The following is a 19,433-nucleotide window of genomic DNA, read 5'->3' as shown; positions in this document are numbered from 1 at the left end:
ACAGAGTGGTTAATAACATTTTACAATGAGTATTTGCATGGGAGTGAGACATGACAACAATGTACTGATGCAGCGGCCGTTATTCGATCACTTCACGTGTCATGTACACCGGAATCCCGATTTGAAACCGCGGGATGAATTCCAGCCTCCCCGCACTAAGATGCGAGCACGGCGAGAGCAGAAAAACGAATTTTAGTGTTCTGGCTTTAAAAACATGAAATTGACACAGTAGCACAGTAGCACAGTACTGTACACATTACAATTTATCGATTTTATTGCAAACGAAGAAACAGAATCCATGAAATTCAAACAAAACATCTGCGATAAGCGCGGGTGCTGGGGCGATTGGCCGCGTTCATGTTGCGTGGGGAACAGCAGAGAACTCAAAATCGGCACCGTGATGTGTTCAAACAACGGCCGCTGCATCAGTATAAAAAAAAAATAAACACAGAATTTAACATTTTCTGTTTACGTGACATGGGAACACCTGCGTGCACTTCTTGTCTGCAACATGGAACAAAAAAAGATAAAGGTGATAAACCGTATTTCCTCGATTGTAAGACGCCATCGATTGTAGGACGCACCATCGATTTGGCCCTTAAAATCGAGGAAAATTACTTTTTCACTTACCATGTTTCAGAAGAAGTCCCATGTCAGTGGAGGATGAAGCGGGCGGCGGCGGAAGGAGAGGTCCCATGTCTGCAGATGGTTGAAGATAAGAAGACAGTGGGCGGGAGTGCAGTTGCGGTGGCGCTAGGAGATCATAATAGCAGAAGAGCTGAGAAGGAGCAGAGCGGCATAGGGGAACGGCTTGGGTGGTACAAACTGTAACACTGTAAGTTGATCGGTGTCTGACTTCCGCTTACAGTGTGCACCTCCCAAGCCGTTCCCCTATGCCGCTCTGCACAGCTCACCTGCTTTTATGATCTCCTGCCGCCATCGCACGCCCGCCCGCTGTCTTCATGCACCTGCAGACTTGGGCCTTGTCCTGCCACACTCCCGCCGACATGAGACCTCTCCTGAAACATGGGAAGTGAAAAAAGGGGGTTAGTACTATACACTTTTTTTTTATTATTAATTTTTTTTAATACATCGATTCTAAGACGTACCCTGATTTCAGACATGTGAAAATCGAAAAAAAGGTGCGTCTTAGAATCGAGGAAATTGGGTACTTAGGAAATATGCAAATTATACATTATTTGAACAAATTATTAAAATGGCTTATTTTCATATTTCCAAGGTATCACACTCTCTCATTCATCTTACCACGTGGAGTATAGGTTAATCAGTTTTCGCGCTCTCTCTGGGGGTTATTCATTAAACTGTGATCGGGCCGATCCGAGCACTAGAGCACGGAAACTCCTCTTGAAGTTAGTGTTTTTTCCCCCTGCGGTACCCACTCCAAGCGGCACTATTGCAATGTAATGAATAACCCCCTCTGACTTTACAGGTGTATCTGGGTGAAAAGTACATGCGCTTTGTACGTGTAGAAAATTCTTAATGAATATAGTGAAAATGCCAGATTTTTACTGCATTCAATATTATAATTTTTTGGGCACTTTTGCATTGTGTGTAATAGGTAGGCCCCATTTATTTATTTATTTATAAAATATTTTACCAGGAAGTAATTGAGAGTTACCTCTCGTTTTCAAGTATGTCCTGGGCACAGAGTAAAACAAAATAATACATGGTTACAAATACAGTTACCTAAATGAACAAGGTATACGTTATATACAAGACATTGCGTGCACAGTTAAAGAAAATATATATTATGAGAGTATGAAACAGTTACAGACCAGATTAAAGTGTGAGACAGCCTTAGATTTGAAAGAACTTAAGCTGGTGGTGGATATGAGAGTCTCTGGTAGGTTGTTCCAGTTTTGGGGTGCACGGAAGGAGAAGGAGGAACGTCCGGATACTTTGTTGAGTCTTGGGACCATGAATAGTCTTTTGGAGTCTGATCTCAGGTGATAGGTGCTGCATGTGGTAGGGGTGAGGAGCTTGTTCAGGTAGCTGGGTAGCTTGCCCAGAAAGTATTTGAAGGTGAGACAGGAAAGGTGAACTTTGCGCCTAGACTCTAGTGATGACCAATCTAGTTCTTTGAGCATTTCGCAGTGATGTGTGTTGTAGTTGCATTGGAGAACAAAACGACAAATTGAATTGTAGAGGGTGTCAAGTTTGCTAAGGTGGGTTTGAGGAGCCGAGCCATATACTATGTCTCCATAGTCAATAATTGGCATTAGCATCTGCTGTGCAATACGCTTTCTGACCAGGAGACTTAGGGAGGATTTGTTCCTGTAAAGTACCCCTAGTTTGGCATAGGTCTTGGTTGTCAGGGTATCAATGTGCATCCCGAATGTTAAGTGGGAGTCAAACCATAAGCCCAGGTATTTAAAACTAGTGACAGGTGTTAGGGTGGTGTTAGCGTTGTTTCTAATCAGGAGCTCAGTCACTGGAAGCTTTACAAATTTAGTCTTGGTCCCAAATACCATTGTTACCGTCTTGTCAGTGTTTAAAAATAGTTTGATTTGGGAAATCCAGTTTTCGAGTCTCAAAAAGTCAGACTGAAGTATGTGTTGAAGGTCAGAGAGGCTATGGCTGTGTGCATACAGGATTGTGTCATCTGTATACATGTGTATTGAGGCTTCCTTACAAGCTGTGGGAAGATCATTAATGAACACTGAGAAGAGTAGGGGCCCCAGAACAGAGCCTTGCGGGACACCACAGGTGATATCCAGGGGGTTGGAGTTAGAGCCTGAGATGGACACATGTTGGGATCTTCCTGATAGGTAGGACTGAAACCAGTTTAAAGCATGTTTCCCTATTCCAGAGCTCTGGAGTTTGTTAAGCAGGATAACATGATCAACTGTGTCAAAAGCCTTTGCAAAATCTAGGAATACTGCACCAGTGAGTTGTCCCCGTTCCATTCCACACTGGATTTCATTGCAAACTTTTAGCAGGGTAGTTACGGTGGAGTGTTTGGGACGAAACCCAGACTGGAATTGGCTAGGGAAATTTGTCTTGGTGTAGAAATCGCTTAATTGGGAGTGGACACATTTTTCCATAACTTTGGATAGAATTGGGAGAAGTGAGATTGGCCTGTAGTTTGAGACAGTGTTTTTGTCCCCACTTTTGAAGATTGGGACAACTCTGGCAGTTTTCCAGGTCTTAGGGATATGGCCTGCAGACAGGATAGAGTTGACTATGGACGCAATTGGTTTGGCAATGGCTGGGGCACCAAGTCGTAGGAACCTAGATTGTAGTAAGTCAGGTCCACATTGGCTGCTTAGTTTTAGTTTGAGGAGCGCTTGTGTAATCTCCTCTTCAGATACTGGGCTAAATTGAAAATTGTGGGCAGTGTTGGGAGGGGGTGGGACTATAGGGGTACTCCCAGGATGAGATTCAGGTTTGGGGTTTGTGCTGCGTTTCGCTAATAAGTTAGTGGCACACCCCACAAAGTAATCATTGAATGCATTTGCAATGTCAGTGGAGTTTGTCAGAGTAATATCCCCCTTAGTGATATTACTTGGTTGTTGATGGTTAGGAGCCTGGAATATATTGTTGATAACCTTTCAGAAGTTAGCTGGGTTTGATGTATTTTGGTGGAGATTGTCAGAGTAATATTGTGCTTTTGCATACCTTGTTTGCCTTGTGCACACGTTCCGCAGGCATCTGTAGTGATTGAGATCCTTGGTAGTGCCAGTTACTTTGTAGCTTTTCCACAAGGCATCCCTGAACTGGTAGAGTGCTATAAGGTCAGGTGTAACCCATGGAAGGTGGGCCCCCCGTACCCTTATTTTGCATAGTGGAGCATGGGTATCACAGAGTTTTAAGAACTCGGATTGGAAATAGTCGAGCGCAGAATCAGGGTCGGGAATTAAATCGATTCTGTGCCATGGGCAGTTGGTAAGGTCATCCAGAAACAGTTGTGGGTTAAAGTTTTTAAATGTTCTAGTGAGGAGAACTTTAGGGCTTGATTGGGGCGGTTTAATTTTCCTTACACAGTACACTATTGCAGGGTCACTGAAAATATCAGGAAGGATGCCAGAGGATTGGATTCTGCTGGGGTTTGAGGAGAGAATCCAGTCTAGCAAGGAATGGTTATGCGACTTCAGGTTTATCCGTGTGGGTTGGGAAATGAGTTGTGATAGGTTAATTGTGACTTGAGTTGTATCTGGATTTTGTGGGTTTTAGGGTCAAGCCAATTGAAGTTGAAATCCCCTAGAACTAGCAGCTCACTCTTCTCATTCAGATAGGAAATGGAGGCAAGAAATTGGGTGATATCAGTCAAGGATTGTAGAGGGGCTTTAGGGGGGCGGTAGATGCCAGCAAGCAAGATGGGCTTAGAAAAGGGGAGGCAGATTTTGCCAACTAGAGTTTCAAAAGAGGGTGGACTTGGGGGGCAATTTAACAGTGTAAATTGTAATGTGTCTGCAATATAAAATAACACCCCTCCTCCTCTCTTTGACCTATCTCTCCTAAAAATGGAGTATCCCTGAATGGCGATATTTGCATCAGGGGTTTTAGAGGATAGCCATGTTTCTGTAAGAACGATGGCTTTGGGTTTATGCATAAGGCACCATGCCCTTAGTTCGTCCAGTTTGGGCAGCAGGCTCCGGATGTTTATCCATAGAGTTTACCCATAGAGTTGAGATTCATAAGGGGTCATTCATTAAACTGCGATAGTTAGGGTGAATGGTCTAAGACACTAAGATTGTATAACTGTTTACGCAGACACCTTTATACTGTGTTTCCATCTTACCTTTCAGCATCCACCACCTGTCCCACAGCAGGGGATTTATTTTAATCCATTTTTATATTCACATTATTTACTTATTACCTTTGTGTTTTGGCATAATTATTGTACATTATTAAAAATGTATTTTTTTTAGATGTTAGCAGTTTTGCCCTACCATTATTTGCCTTAGATATTTGGTTCTTTTGCACTAGTTAGCCTCCTTTTGGATATTATATCCTCTGTATTTTTCCAACCATGAGTTCATACTAAGGCTGAGTCCCCAGTCTTCACTGTGGCACGCGCGCCCGGCGGGGGGGGGGGGGCGTCGTGTGCACAGCGCTACACCGCGATCTGCGGTCTGGGGGGAGAGGGAAGATTTGCGACGGGATGGGGCGTGGCTGTGGGTTTGCAGGGGCGTGGCCATGACGTCCCGCGGCTGGTTCGCCCTTATTGGCTGAACCGCCGGCGGGGGCGTAGCCACGCCCCCTTCGCAGATGTCGAGGTCAAATTCTCCTGCCTCCCTGAAAACCTGTCGCGCACCGCTGGGGAAAGGTGCGCGACAAGATAGGGACTGGGACCGGCCGGACTGGGGGGACGGGGCTTGATAGCACAGCGCACGCCGAGCCGTGCGCTGTGGCGGTGACTGGGACCGCAGCCTAAGGGGCCTTTGGTGATCTTGGTCACCTTTTCTTCAGGGCTCTTATATATCATTTCCCCTTTGCACCTGGCTGCATCCATTCATTTGCCTATATGGTATTGAGCGATTTGTTCACCATCAGTGATTCATTTCAAACCCTAGCAATAGTGCAGGTCGGGGCACTCCGTAAACTCCGATTTAAATCAGTAGGAGTTTCCGATCAGCACTAAAGCAGTTTAATGAATAATTCTCACTGACCCTGATAGTTTTCGCTAGACACAGTGCACCTCTACCACGTCTCATGAAGTGATTCTCATAGTCAAGTTTGAGTTAAGTTAAGATGGCAAAAGTTATAAAACACACGGCTACAGATGATATTGAAATGTTTTAAAATTACAATGGAAGAAAATAACGATGGTGTGTAGAAGCTATGCTAAAGCTAACAGGATGTCAGGCGGTGTTAAGTGAGGGATAGGTAGTTAATTGTTTAAGGGTATAATTCTACCTTTGTATTACAGTAGGTATTTCTGAAATATCAAATGTAGTAATGCATTCAGTTCTGGTCTCCTCAGTATATACTGTATTGAGTGAACATGTTAATGATCCAGGATAAAAACTATATACAGATACTGTAATGTTCAATTACAGACTACTCTTGAATCTATGTTTGCACTTATATTTTTTCAGCAAATGCCATGTATATGGGCAGTCAAGAAATGATGAAGGTGATGGAAAGAGACAATAACACTATCCAGCAGAATTTAAGCAAGGTAATAGATACTGTTGTTTTTGGTCATTATGAATGGGAGAAAGTCTGAAGCATGGCTCAATTCTTTTGTTGCAGTTGCTTTGGATGTAGAAAAGTAACTGATTTCTGCAATGTTATTTTTTTCCTTCACTTTACACTGTAACATCTTGCAGTTACATGGATTTGGGCGATTCAGCCAAAATCCATGTCCCAGATTTTCTCGCATTTCCCCCCCAAAATCCACTTTGCCGTGTATAATCCGAGAACAGATTTGGTTGGTTTTAGTCCGTGCGGATTCTCAAAAAACGCGATTGGATACAACTCGTGGACGGATTTGTAGAATCCAATCCACTGATTCAGCAATCTTAAAAATCCATCAATGGATTGCTGAATCCGCAGATTGGATTCTACAAATCCATCGACGGGTTGCGGAATCCGTGGATTGTATTGGCAATAATAATAAAAAAAATCCGCAAAACGCAAATCGCCCTTTTTGAGATTGATCCGCTGAAATCCATAGACCAAGGGAACTGGCCGATCCGCTGCAGATCCAAATTCGCCCAAACAATTCGCCTATCTCTATTATTAACTTGGGGTTTAGTGCATTTGTACTTTGCTGCAAATGATGGGATGAGAGAGGTCTCCTTACAGTATACAGCATTATACAGCATTTACAAGAATATTTAGACATTCAAGATGCTGTCTTGGCAAGTTTCACTGGACAAGAATTCTCACACTACAGTAAGTATCTTTATAACATCTACAGGCATACCCCGCTTTAAGTACACTCACTTTAAGTACACTCGCGAGTAAGTACATATCGTCCAATAGGCAAACGGCAGCTCACGCACGCGCCTGTCATCATGTCATGATCAGCAATACCGGCTCCCTACCTGTACCAAAGCTGTGCGCAAGCGGGGAGACTATAGAGCCTGTTACAAATGCGTTATTTATATCAGTTATGCACGTATATAACGATTGCCGTACAGTACATGCATCGATAAGTGGGGAAAAGGTGGTGATTCACTTTAAGTACATTTTCGCTTTACATACATGCTCCGGTCCCATTGCGTACGTTAATGCGGGGTATGCCTGTATATGTATTTCATCTAATATAACTCGCCACTTGTGGCAAATGTAGTTACTCTCCTGTTGTAATTAAAATACATTTTGCAGGAAGAAACTACATTGAATTAAATCTATATTTTTAATGTGTCTGCCTACGAATGGTTTTGCACAACTAAATCTGTGAACATATATGTTAATTTTTCTCTGTGTCATCACTTCCATTAATAGCAGTTTCCCTCCCCCCCCCAAAAAAATCATAATTTCTATCTACAGGGAATACCAATATAGATTGAGGAATTCTTGGGGCTTTTGGAAACTTTAACTATTTCACTGGATGAGAAGTTATTTGAAAAAAAACAAAAAAAAACATTGGCATCCTTTTTAATTTGTAGTTTATAGACAGGGCAAGTGGGTTAAAATTATAAGGGTTGGAAGTTTATAAAAACAAGCAGTAAAGTCAAAGTTTCTTTACAGTTGGCACGTTACCACTTTGAACAATTTATAGTGTTTAGTAGTTATAGTGATCATAAGTTAAAAGCCAATCTTAACACCTGGCCATGCCAGCGCCTGGGAAATAGTCAAGTTATTGCTGGATCCTGCATCTTGTGTTCTAAGCTGACGGAAGAAGAGGCACTAAATTATTCCAGTCTCACACTGAGCGCAGTATTAGGAATACGTATTACTGGCCAGGGAGTCATTGGAAATATTTTCCTTTCGGATCAAGTGTTTCCAATATTGATGTACTAATTGGTTAAATGTATGCGTTTTTTATGGTGTTATAGGTTTTTGAATATTTTAATGACTCTCTTTACTTGGTTGGTGATAAGGAATTAAAGTGCGCAACTAAACAACCACAAGTGATAATATCAAGTGATATGGTGCAAAAAAAAAAGGAATTGCACAAACCCAAAAAGTAAACTAAATAGTTAAAGCCACATATTGATACCACAGTGTGACAAAATAATTAAAGTCATATACAACCGTGACAAGTGGCTAGTGATGGCGTCTGCAGCCGTTAATGAGGGGGTGGCTCAGCACCCCCTAAACACTGGAGAAATGGAAACAAAAGAAACAGCGCAAGACGCAAATAGAGAAGTATATCAAAGTGTTAATACATAAAATTTAGGGATAATTTTATTGTACGATTATACTAAAGTGTTACTGAAGGGGAAATGCTTTGTTTTAAATCCAACAAACTGTGTTCACATTGCACATGCATAGTGCAAAAGTCTAAAAATTCAAATGTGTAAAAAGTGACCTTATATGTGGTAGCAATCTCATTATTGGAAATACAATAGTAAAAGTACTGTAAGTTGGTGGAGGTAGCTATGTGCATATTGAAGTGCTGGCAAAAGGACCAATGTAATTGCCTTCAGTAGGATCATTTCTAACCAACCTAATTTCTAAGCTAAAGTTTAAGGGGGATAAGGTTCATTTGTAATAACCCCCTTTAATTATCTTCACATGAGCTAATTCCTTATCAAATTATACTCCAGAAAAGGTCCTTCTATTACAATTAAAAACACATGTCCAAAAAAGATGCACTTGCCTTGCACCCCTTGTGTGAACATGGTGTATAATAGCCTTTTGGAGGCGCAGTCTGTCCTCTGTGGCAGGATCCCCTCAAAACTGCCATCAGCATTAATCCGAGTAGAAAAAGATTACACCTGAAGAAGGGGCTGTTTGTACAGTACCACGAAACGTTGTGCACTTAGTCTCGTTTCAACAATAAATGGTACGAGTTGATTTTTATATTATATGGGTGCGTCTAACCATCTTTTCAGATTACAATTAAGAACAAGGGCATAGTGAGATAGTGGTAAATTAAGTCATAAAATCATTTTGTTGAATTTGTGTACTCACTTTTGACTTTTGAACGACAATGTTATTTTTAATATAGTTTTGTCAAAAACTATATGGCATTTATGATGGGGGATTTATGATGGGGGATCAGTACATGATTAACTGTCATCCGTGGTAAAGTATACCCTAAAACATCACCCGTGTGGGTGAAGCTTGCAGCCTATACATAAAAAAGATTCTACGGGAGAGATTTACTAATACATCGCAAAGTGATCCATTCAAGTCAATGGCAGGTAATGTGGTAAATCGCGGTGTGATAACCCATATCGGAGACTGGAGAATGCCAAAGTAAATATCTACTTGTGGTATTACAGATAAAGATGCTTGACACGGCTGCTTTTATTCCATACAGATAAACTTCGTACTAATTTGACAGCATCAACCGCTGTGATTGCTGGATATGATGTGTGCCTACAATTGCAGCTTGTAAGCAGTAATCCATATGGAGATGCAACTCCGCTAGTATTGTGCCCTAAAATATTGGTTGAAAACTTGGTGAAAAAAATACTTGACGTCTTTTTTTGCCTCACACTTCAGTAATAATTCTAAGCATCTCTTAAGCCTATTTCCCTCCCCTTCTGAGAAGCACAATGTCTTATATTCTCCTCACTACCCAGTTAACGGTCCAAACATTTTCTGACATCAATATAAATGCCTCCGTTCCTCCACGTTGGTTCCTCTCTGTAGTCAAGGAGTCTGTTCCACTCTGATACAATTTTCTAAGTTACCAAGCCTACCTTTAATCACTCGGTACAGGTTTCCCCTTCCCCTGAAAGACGAAACATGATCTTGTTCTGGCATCATCTCAGCCTGAAACATACAGTGGCGACCAACTTTATTCTAACTCAGCTTGCTCCGCGAATTTCAGATTATCCCGGTGATGTGCGGTTTTGTGACGTTTTCTCCCGGGGTTTATTGCGTTATTTTCGCGGCTATGATTTAAGCATTTTATTCCCGCTGGCTGCAATACTGCAATGCCGTGTAAAAACTCATGGGGGCGTTTGCGAGCTGTTGTCTTTGAAGCCGAGAAATTCATGAATTGTAATGCAGTATATACTGTATATATACAGTATATACTGTATAACAACAACCCCTATAACCCCTAACCTACACATACACTACTGTATATGCACATCAATGATACTATAGGCCGTCCCCTGGCGAGATGTGTTTGCAGCAGAGAGAGATCCGCTGCTCTCTTTGCGCAAACATCGGCACATTAAAAATTATTTAAAATACATTTTTATTCATAGTGTAGATGTGCAGGGGGTCTCCTGAGCTGAACCGCGTTGGTTTCAGGTCCGGGGACCCCCTGCTTCCCGAGATACAGCCCCCTTTATGAGGTGCCGGTATCCCTCTGCATTTAAACGTCCCGATCACGTGACCGCGGCATGTAAACAAAGCAGAGGGATACCGGCACCCCCTAAAGGGGCCTGTATCTCGGGAAGCAGGGGGGCCCCTGCTCCCTGAGATACAGGCCCCTTTATAACCACCCCCCCACCCCCAGTACCCACAATAAAAACAATACAGTGACCCACAATAAACATCATTATATTTATTAAATACATTACCCACCCCCTGTGCCCCCCCATAAATACAAGATTTATCCTTTTACAAACAGGGTTCATAACGCAGCCCCACCGGGCTCCTTGGTGGTCTCCTTGAGTCACCGTGGGCCACAATTGGGTCCCCACGGTAGGCCCAAGGATGTCTGGGAGCCCCGGGTCAGACCCACAGGTGTCTGCGGGGCCTCGGGTGGTTCCCACAGGGGTCTGGGGAACTCACGGGTGCTCACTACGGGTCCGCAGTGCCCCCACAGAAGTGGGACCACACATCTTCATCCCCGCACCTACGGGTCGGCGGTGCCCCCACAGACCCTGTTTGTAAAAGGATAAATCTTGTATTTATGGGGGGGCACAGGGGGTGGGTAATGTTTTTAATAAATATAATGCTGTTTATTGTGGGTCACTATTGTTTTTATTGTGGGTACTGGGGGTGGGGGGGGGTTCCCCAACGGTATGTGGGTAGGCCTCCCTTGTGGGTAGTGGGTGAGGGGGGTTAGGCCTCACAGGGTGAGGAGTTAGTGTGGGAGGGTATGTAGGCGTCCCGAGTGGTGGGTGAGGGTGGGTTAACCCCTTAATGACTGTAGCGGTTAATAACCGCTATGGTGATTAAGGGGTTAGGGGACATTACTTTGTATGTTTTAATTTTTGTGTCTGTTTTGCAGAAGCGGAGGGGCCATGGCCAGGATGGGGGGGTAACGGTATGTGGGTAGTGGGTGAGGGTGGTTAGACCTCGCAGTATGCACATCGGGTCCCCCCCCCTCCCCACATTTACATAAACTGCACTCACAGCAACACAGGCAGGGAGATTTAACAGACACATTAGGGGGAGGTGGCTTTACACAGATCACAGTCATGGAGGTGGGGTTATAACCCACTCCCCCTCCCCAAATTTACATAAACTGCACTCACAGCAACACAGGCAGGGAGATTTAACAAACACATTAGGGGGAGGGGGCTTTACACAGATCACAGTCAAGGAGGTGGGGTTATAACCCACTCCCCCTCCCCACATTTACATAAAATGCACTCACAGCAACACAGGCAGGGAGATTTAACAGACACATTAGGGGGAGGGGGCTTTACACAGATTACACTGAAGGCAGGGAGATTTAACAGAAACATTAGGGGGAGGGGGCTTTACACAGATTACACTGAAGGCAGGGAGATATAACAGAAACATTAGGGGGGAGGGGGCTTTACACAGATTACACTCCAGGCAGGGAGATACAGGGGATGTACTGTACTGTATGTTGTTTATTGCAATGCTTCAATTTGTGTACAGTATAATGTTTTTTACAATTAGATAGATGTAATCCTTGGTATTGTAAGGGTTAGCCTTGGTTTTAAATTTAGTTTTCTGGTTGGTACTTATATATTGATTTTTGTTTACTTGATTGGTTAAAATAGTTGACTTGTTTGGAAGTGTTTTGTATTTACTGGTACAGTAGCTTGCAATGATACTGTTAACATTCATTTGCAGAATGTATATGGTGCATAGATTTTATGCATCATAAATACAATGTAAATGCAATGTATTGATTGGAATGTGAGGTTTTTCATTGGCATTTGATGATTTAGATTGTAAGATCAGTTAGGATTATTAAAGGAAATTCATTGTAATATAGTGTGTCTGTATGGAGAAGTGTTATTTGTAGTACAGTATGATTTTGATAACCCTTCTACATTTATTTGTATATTGGTTCATCATGTGTGTGTATACAGTATACTGTATATATATATATATATATATATATATATATATATATATATATATATATATATATATACATATATATATATATATATATATATATATATGTGTGTATATATATATATATATATGTATGTATAGGGATTGTTGTTTTATATATATATATATATATATATATATATATATATATATATATATATATATACAGTGTTCGACAAATCACCCAAAAATCTACTCGCCAACCAAAAAATCTACTCGCCACCTAGTCCCGCCCTCAACCCGCCCCTTGTCCCGCACTCAACCCCGCCCCTAGTCCCGCCCACCATCCCGCTTTAAAATAAAATATATAAATAAAATACATTTAATAAATTCCTAGTCAGAACAACATTCGTTTTTGACAAATGTATTTATTGTATTACATTATACTACAATTAGTCCTTGTTACATGTGTGTGTGTGTGTGTGTGTGTGTGTAAATGTCGGATCTAGAATTAAAAGCCAGGTGTGAGTGACTAGTTTCCTGAACCCCTTAACCAGTGTCTGGATGCCCCAGCTTCACAATATCTAAAGCAGCAATCCCACCTGGGATCTTACCTGATCCGCAGTCCCTCAATGTCCAGGTACCCTCATACCCGCTATGTTATACATTGGAGGGGAGGTGTTCCCTACCTGTCTTCTGGGTTAGGGGGGGTTCCGATGTCTTCCGTGTGAAGCTTGAGTCAGATCTGGAAGGAAGCAGTATAGGGCAGTTAAGATTTCGGTGTAGTATAGGGCAGTTAAGATATATAGGGTAAATAAGAGCTCCAGATCCAGAGTGTGAGTGACAGAGAGAGAGAGAGAGAGAGAGAGTGTGGGGGAGAGAGAGAGAGAGAGTGTGGGGGAGAGAGAGAGAGAGTGTGGGGGAGAGATAGAGAGAGTGTAGGGGAGAGAGAGAGTGTAGGGGAGAGAGAGAGTGTGGGGGAGAGAGAGAGTGTGGGGGAGAGAGTGTGTGGGGGAGAGAGAGTGTGGGGGAGAGAGAGAGAGAGTGTGGGGGAGAGAGAGTGTGGGGGAGAGAGAGAGAGAGTGTGGGGGAGAGAGAGAGAGTGTGGGGGAGAGAGAGAGAGTGTGGGGGAGAGAGAGAGAGTGTGGGGGAGAGCGAGAGAGTGTGGGGTAGAGACAGAGAGAGAGTGGGGAAGAGAGAGAGAGTGTGGGGGAGAGAGAGAGAGTGTAGGGGAGAGAGAGAGTGTGGGGGAGAGAGAGAGAGTGTGGGGGAGAGAGAGAGTGTGGGGGAGAGTCGGGGAAAGAGAGAGAGAGTGTGGGGGGAGAGAGAGAAAGTGTGGGGGGAGAGAGAGAGTGTGGGGGGAGAGTGAGAGTGTGGGGGGGGAGAGAGAGAGTGTGGGGGAGACAGAGGAGAGAAACGGTGGGTGACACACACAGAGGGTGGGTGATAGACAGAGAGAGAGAGGCTGGGTGAGTGGCTGGCTGGGTGAGTGGCTGGCTGGGTGAGTGGCTGGCTGGGTGAGTGACTGACACTGACTGGGGCAGGGGTGACTGACACTGACTGGGGCAGGGGTGACTGACACTGACTGGGGCAGGGGTGACTGACACTGACCGGGGCAGGAGTGACTGACACTGACCGGGGCAGGGGTGACTGACACTGACTGGGGCAGGGGTGACTGACACTGACTGGGGCAGGGGTGACTGACACTGACTGGGGGTGGGTGGGTGACTGACACTGACTGGGGCAGGGGTGACTGACACTGACTGGGGCAGGGGTGACTGACACTGACTGGGGCAGGGGTGACTGACACTTACTGGGGCAGTGGTGACTGACACTTACTGGGGCAGGGGTGACTGATACTGACTGGGGCAGGGGTGACTGACACTGACTGGGGCAGGGGTGACTGACACTGACTGGGGCAGGGGTGACTGACACTGACCGGGGCAGGAGTGACTGACACTGACCGGGGCAGGGGTGACTGACACTGACTGGGGCAGGGGTGACTGACACTGACTGGAGGTGGGGGGGTGACTGACACTGACTGGGGCAGGGGTGACTGACACTGACTGGGGCAGGGGTGACTGACACTGACTGGGGCAGGGGTGACTGACACTGACTGGGGCAGGGGTGACTGACACTGACTGGGGCAGGGGTGACTGACACTGACTGGGGCAGGGGTGACTGACACTGACTGGAGGTGGGGGGGTGACTGACACTGACTGGGGCAGGGGTGACTGACACTGACTGGGGCAGGGGTGACTGACACTGACTGGGGCAGGGGTGACTGACACTGACTGGGGCAGGGGTGACTGACACTGACTGGGGCAGGAGTGACTGACACTAACTGGGACAGGGGAGACTGACACTGACTGGGGCAGGGGTGACTGACACTGACTGGGGCAGGAGTGACTGACACTGACTGGGGGTGGGGGGGTGACTGACACGGACTGGGGGTGGGGGGGTGACTGACACTGACTGGGGGTGGGGGGGTAACTAACCCTGACTGGGGGTGGGGGGGTGACTGACACTGACTGGGGGTGGGGTGGTGACTGACACTGACTGGGGGTGGGGGGTTACTGACACTGACAGGGGGTGGGGGGGTGACTGACACTGACTGGGGGTGCGGGGTGACTGACACTGACTGGGGGGGGGTGACTGACACTGACTGGGGGTGGGGGGTGACTGACACAGACTGGGGGTGACTGATTGGGGGGGTACCTCTGGTGTGTCACACATTCTCCCATACACACAGACACACACACACGGGGGGGGGGGGAAGGCCACGACCAGCACCACCACGCTCCTCCCCCACCCACCCGTGCCCATCTCCCGCTCGTGGGAGGGGGGGGGCAGGCCGACATCCCCCCCATACCTCACACGGTCGTAGTTTGGGGAGGTGGCAGGCACGTTGCGATGTGTCCCCCAGCGGGCGCCCCAGGAGACAGTCAGCCCCGCCGTGGCCGCCACTGCCCTGCTCCCCTCGAGGGCATGAATCTTGTGGTCGAGCGGGCAGACGGGCAGACGCCCCACCCCACAACCCACACCTTATGCTGCGCCGTCATGATAGCTGGGCACACTCCCATGCACACACACCCATGCATACACACAGACACACACCCATGCATACACACACACACACCCATGCATACACACAGACACACACCCATGCATACACATAGACACACACAACAGGGGGAAGAAGGCCGCGCGACCACCACCACTGTCCCGCTCGCCCCCCCCCCTCTCCTCCCCCCCGTGACCATATCCAACCCCACGCGGGGATCAGCAGGAAGACGGGGTAAGCGGGGACAGGGACAGAAGGGGGGACACCCCCCTACCACCATCCCCTGCCCCGCGCGGGGATCAGCAGGAAGACGGGGTAAGCAGGGACAGGGACAGAAGGGGGGACACCCCCCTACCATCCCCTGCCCCGCGCGGGGATCAGCAGGAAGACGGGGTAAGCGGGGACAGGGACAGAAGGGGGGACACCCCCCTACCATCTCCTGCCCCGCGCGGGAATCAGCAGGAAGACGGGGTAAGCGGGGACAGGGACAGAAGGGGGGACACCCCCCTACCATCCCCTGCCCTGCGTGGGGATCAGCAGGAAGACGGGGTAAGCGGGGACAGGGACAGAAGGGGGGACACCCCCCTACCATCTCCTGCCCCGCGCGGGGATCAGCAGGAAGACGGGGTAAGCGGGGACAGGGACAGAAGGGGGGACACAACCCTACCATCTCCTGCCCCACGCGGGAAGCGGGGAGGAGGCTTGCAGGAGGCAGGGAAGGAGCAGAGGGGCCGCAGCATGCAGAGATTGGAGAGTACTTACTCTCCAATAGATCTCCGGCCAGAAAGAATGGCCGCTCGTTGGGGGCGGGCTCATATAGAGCCTGGCCGCGCACCCACAAAGCCTGGGAGCACGCGCCAATCAGCAGTCAGGTAGGTGGAGTTTTTATTTTTTTTATTTTTCAGCGCGAGCGAAAGAAATTTAAAAAAACAAGCACGTTTTCTGCTTGGGCCAATATTTACCCGCCCGGGGGTTAAATCCTCTCGCCCCGGGTGTGTAAATGTATAGGATTGTCGAACACTGTATAATATATACATATATATATTTATTTACATTCATGTATTTATTTATTTAGATTTATTTATTAATTGTGGGGCTGCTGTGCGTGAATTTTTTTTATTGTGGGTAGCGGGTGTGGGTGAAGGGGGTATTTGGCCCTTGGTGTGAGTTTAGGACTTGCGGGAGGGTTGCGGGTACACTTAACCCCTTCACGACCGTATCAGTTAATACCCCCTTCACCCACCCCCGCTACCCACAATAAAAAAATTCACACACAGCAGCAGCACATATAATAAATAAATCTAAATAAATAAATAAATACATGAATTTAAATAAATACATTTAAAATACATTTTTATTCATAGTGTAGATGTCATGAAGGGGCCTGTATCTCGGGGAGCAGGGGGTCCCCGGACCTGAAACCAACGCGGTTCAGCTCTGCAGACCCCCTGCACATCTACACTATGAATAAAAATGTATTTTAAATTTATTTATTTATATTCATGTATTTATTTATTTATTTAGATTTATTTATTTATTTTTTGGGCGGCTGCTGTGTGTGAATTTTTTTTATTGTGGGTAGCGGGGGTGGGTGAAGGGGGTATTAGCCCCAACGATGTTTGTTTAGGGCTTGCGGCTGGTAGCGGGAGGGTTTAACCCCTTCATGACCGTAGCGGTATTAACTGCTACGGCCGTGAAGGGGTTAAGTGCACCCGCAACCCCCCCGCAAGTCCTAAACTCACACCAAGGGCCAAATACCCCCTTCACCCACCCCCGCTACCCACAATAAAGCGGGCACGGTGGGTTAACCCCTTCATTGCCTTAGCGGCTATCAGCTATGGTAATGAAGCAGCATTTCTGTATTTTTAATAATATTGTGCAGGAGCAGGGGGTCCCCTGAGCTTTGATTTGTGGCTCAGGGAACCCCCTGCTCACTGTACAATATTATTAAAAATACAGTCATGCTGCTTCGTTACCGTAGCACATAGCCGCAAAGGTAAGGAACGAGTGTTTATTTATATATGTGTTTTATTCATACTGTAGATGTGCAGAGGGTCTCCGGAGCTGAACCGCTGTGGTTTTAGGTCCGGGGACCCCCTGCTTCCCGAGATACAGGCCCCTTTAGGGGGTGCCGGTATCCCTCTGCTTTGTTTACATGCTGCGGTCACGTGATCGGGACGTTTAAATGCAGAGGGATACCGGCACCTCATAAAGGGGGCTGTATCTCGGGAAGCAGGGGGTCCCCAGACCTGAAACCAACGCGGTTCAGCTCCGGAGACCCCCTGCACATCTACACTATGAATAAAAATGTATTTTAAATAATTTTTAATGTGCCGATGTTTGCACAGAGAGAGCAGCGGTTCTCTCTCTGCTGCAAACACATCTCGCCCCCGCCGGCCTATAGTATCATTGATGTGCATATACAGTACTGTATGTGTACAGTACTGTATGTTAGGGGTTATAGGGGTTGTTGTTATACAGTATAAATATATATATATATATATATATATATATACTGCATTACAATTCATGAATTTATGCCATCTGGCGGACACGCGAAGCATTGCAGCCTAGTAAATCCTGAACCATTATCAATTAACACATCAACCGCGCGTCAGCCGGGCATGACCCCTGGCTGGGAATGCGGCATGCTCCGGGTGAACAGCGTCGCATTCCAGGAACAAGCCAGGGACAAACCGGTGATTTGTTAGAATAAAGTGTGCCGCAACAGTATATGGATGTTACATTTAGTTGAAACACTTTTTTTTTTAATATAATAGCATTACCCAATAACCACAGGTTTCTTGCAGGTTGGGACACTTTTTCATTGATCAACATGATATATCATTCCAGGTCTGACAAGTATTGTACTTCTGTCTGTATAACTATATCATAACGGTCTATTAAAAGAGTTCACAACCTTAAACAAACCTTATGTGCAAATTGCACCCTAATGGTAGGTTGCACGTCATTGTGCACTTAACACAAAGATGTAAAATTGCACCCATCTTTGTGCACATGGTTGCATTTTGCACCGTAAAACTGCACAAATTAGGAATATGCAAACACTGTAAATCTGAACCTGTATGGTAACAATCCTATTATTGTAAACGTGACTGCACACTTTTAAGGATAATGATTTTGAAATGAAAAGTGACTGTCACCCCCCAGGATATTGTAAAACATATAACAAAACGCAATCAAAAAAATAAATAGTGCACATTACTCGTGAAGGACCAAAACATTGAGTAATGAGGTCTATTTTACTAATGAACTTTCTGTTTTTCAATACTCTGTGTTAGTTCCTTTATTGCACCTTTTTTTGTCTATACTTTCTGTGTCTACGGCATTGAATAGAGGAAAAAATGCATTGCACAGCTAATTAGCTGGAAGTAAAAGTAAATGGCATTAGTGGCTGTGACATGGAGCACACTGTGATATTTACTAAATAAGGCCCCTAATGTCTTAGTAACGTTGTGGAAATATGTTCCCGGGCGTTTTTAATTTAGTTTGGTTTCTAACCCTTTATTCAGCGTTTCAAAATGCCCAGTCCGCTTTTAAACAATGCAGATGTATTTGAATTGATAGATGTATTAAAAAAACATATTTTTCATGTAAGCAGCTGCTAATATCTGACTAATGTATCATAAAAAAAAATATGGGCAACATCTTTCCCAACATCTGTTACAATCTTAGTTTTCTCTGTTCCACATTATTTACAAAAAATATGTTTCTCTAGGTTGTGTTTGTGAACCCATTTCCTGTGCAGCAGAGAGCTGCCTAACACCTCCTGCAGTCAAATGGCGAAATAATATCTCATTGTCACAAATGTTTGCTGTAAGCATACAATGACATTCTTCTTATCTAATGACAGAAGTTCATTAAAAGCCAGTTGTAGAACATAACAAAAGACCACGTTAATCATTTTGTTAGCAATGCTAGGATTGTTGTATGCCAGCTAAAAAATAGGAATTCAACTTTGTATTCATTTTATATTTTCGCTTCTTAAAATAACATCTTCTGAAAAGGCTGACTGATTGTATTTTGATGTGGTTGTTTA

The 19,433-nt window shown here is 45.3% G+C and overlaps 1 protein-coding gene across 1 annotated transcript in view; it reads left to right on the top strand.

Annotated features, from left to right (window-relative positions):
* LDAH (lipid droplet associated hydrolase) overlaps positions 1-19,433 on the top strand; it is a 268,312-nt gene that overhangs the window by 240,719 nt on the left and 8,160 nt on the right. Inside the window, exon 6 of the mRNA XM_075598447.1 lies at positions 6,063-6,145. Coding sequence (XP_075454562.1) covers positions 6,063-6,145 — 83 coding nt within the window. The remainder of the gene's footprint in view (positions 1-6,062; positions 6,146-19,433) is intronic.

This window comes from Ascaphus truei, chromosome 4, assembly GCF_040206685.1.
Source record: "Ascaphus truei isolate aAscTru1 chromosome 4, aAscTru1.hap1, whole genome shotgun sequence".
Lineage (NCBI taxonomy): Eukaryota > Metazoa > Chordata > Amphibia > Anura > Ascaphidae > Ascaphus > Ascaphus truei.
This window is presented reverse-complemented; position numbering and strand designations above follow the sequence as displayed.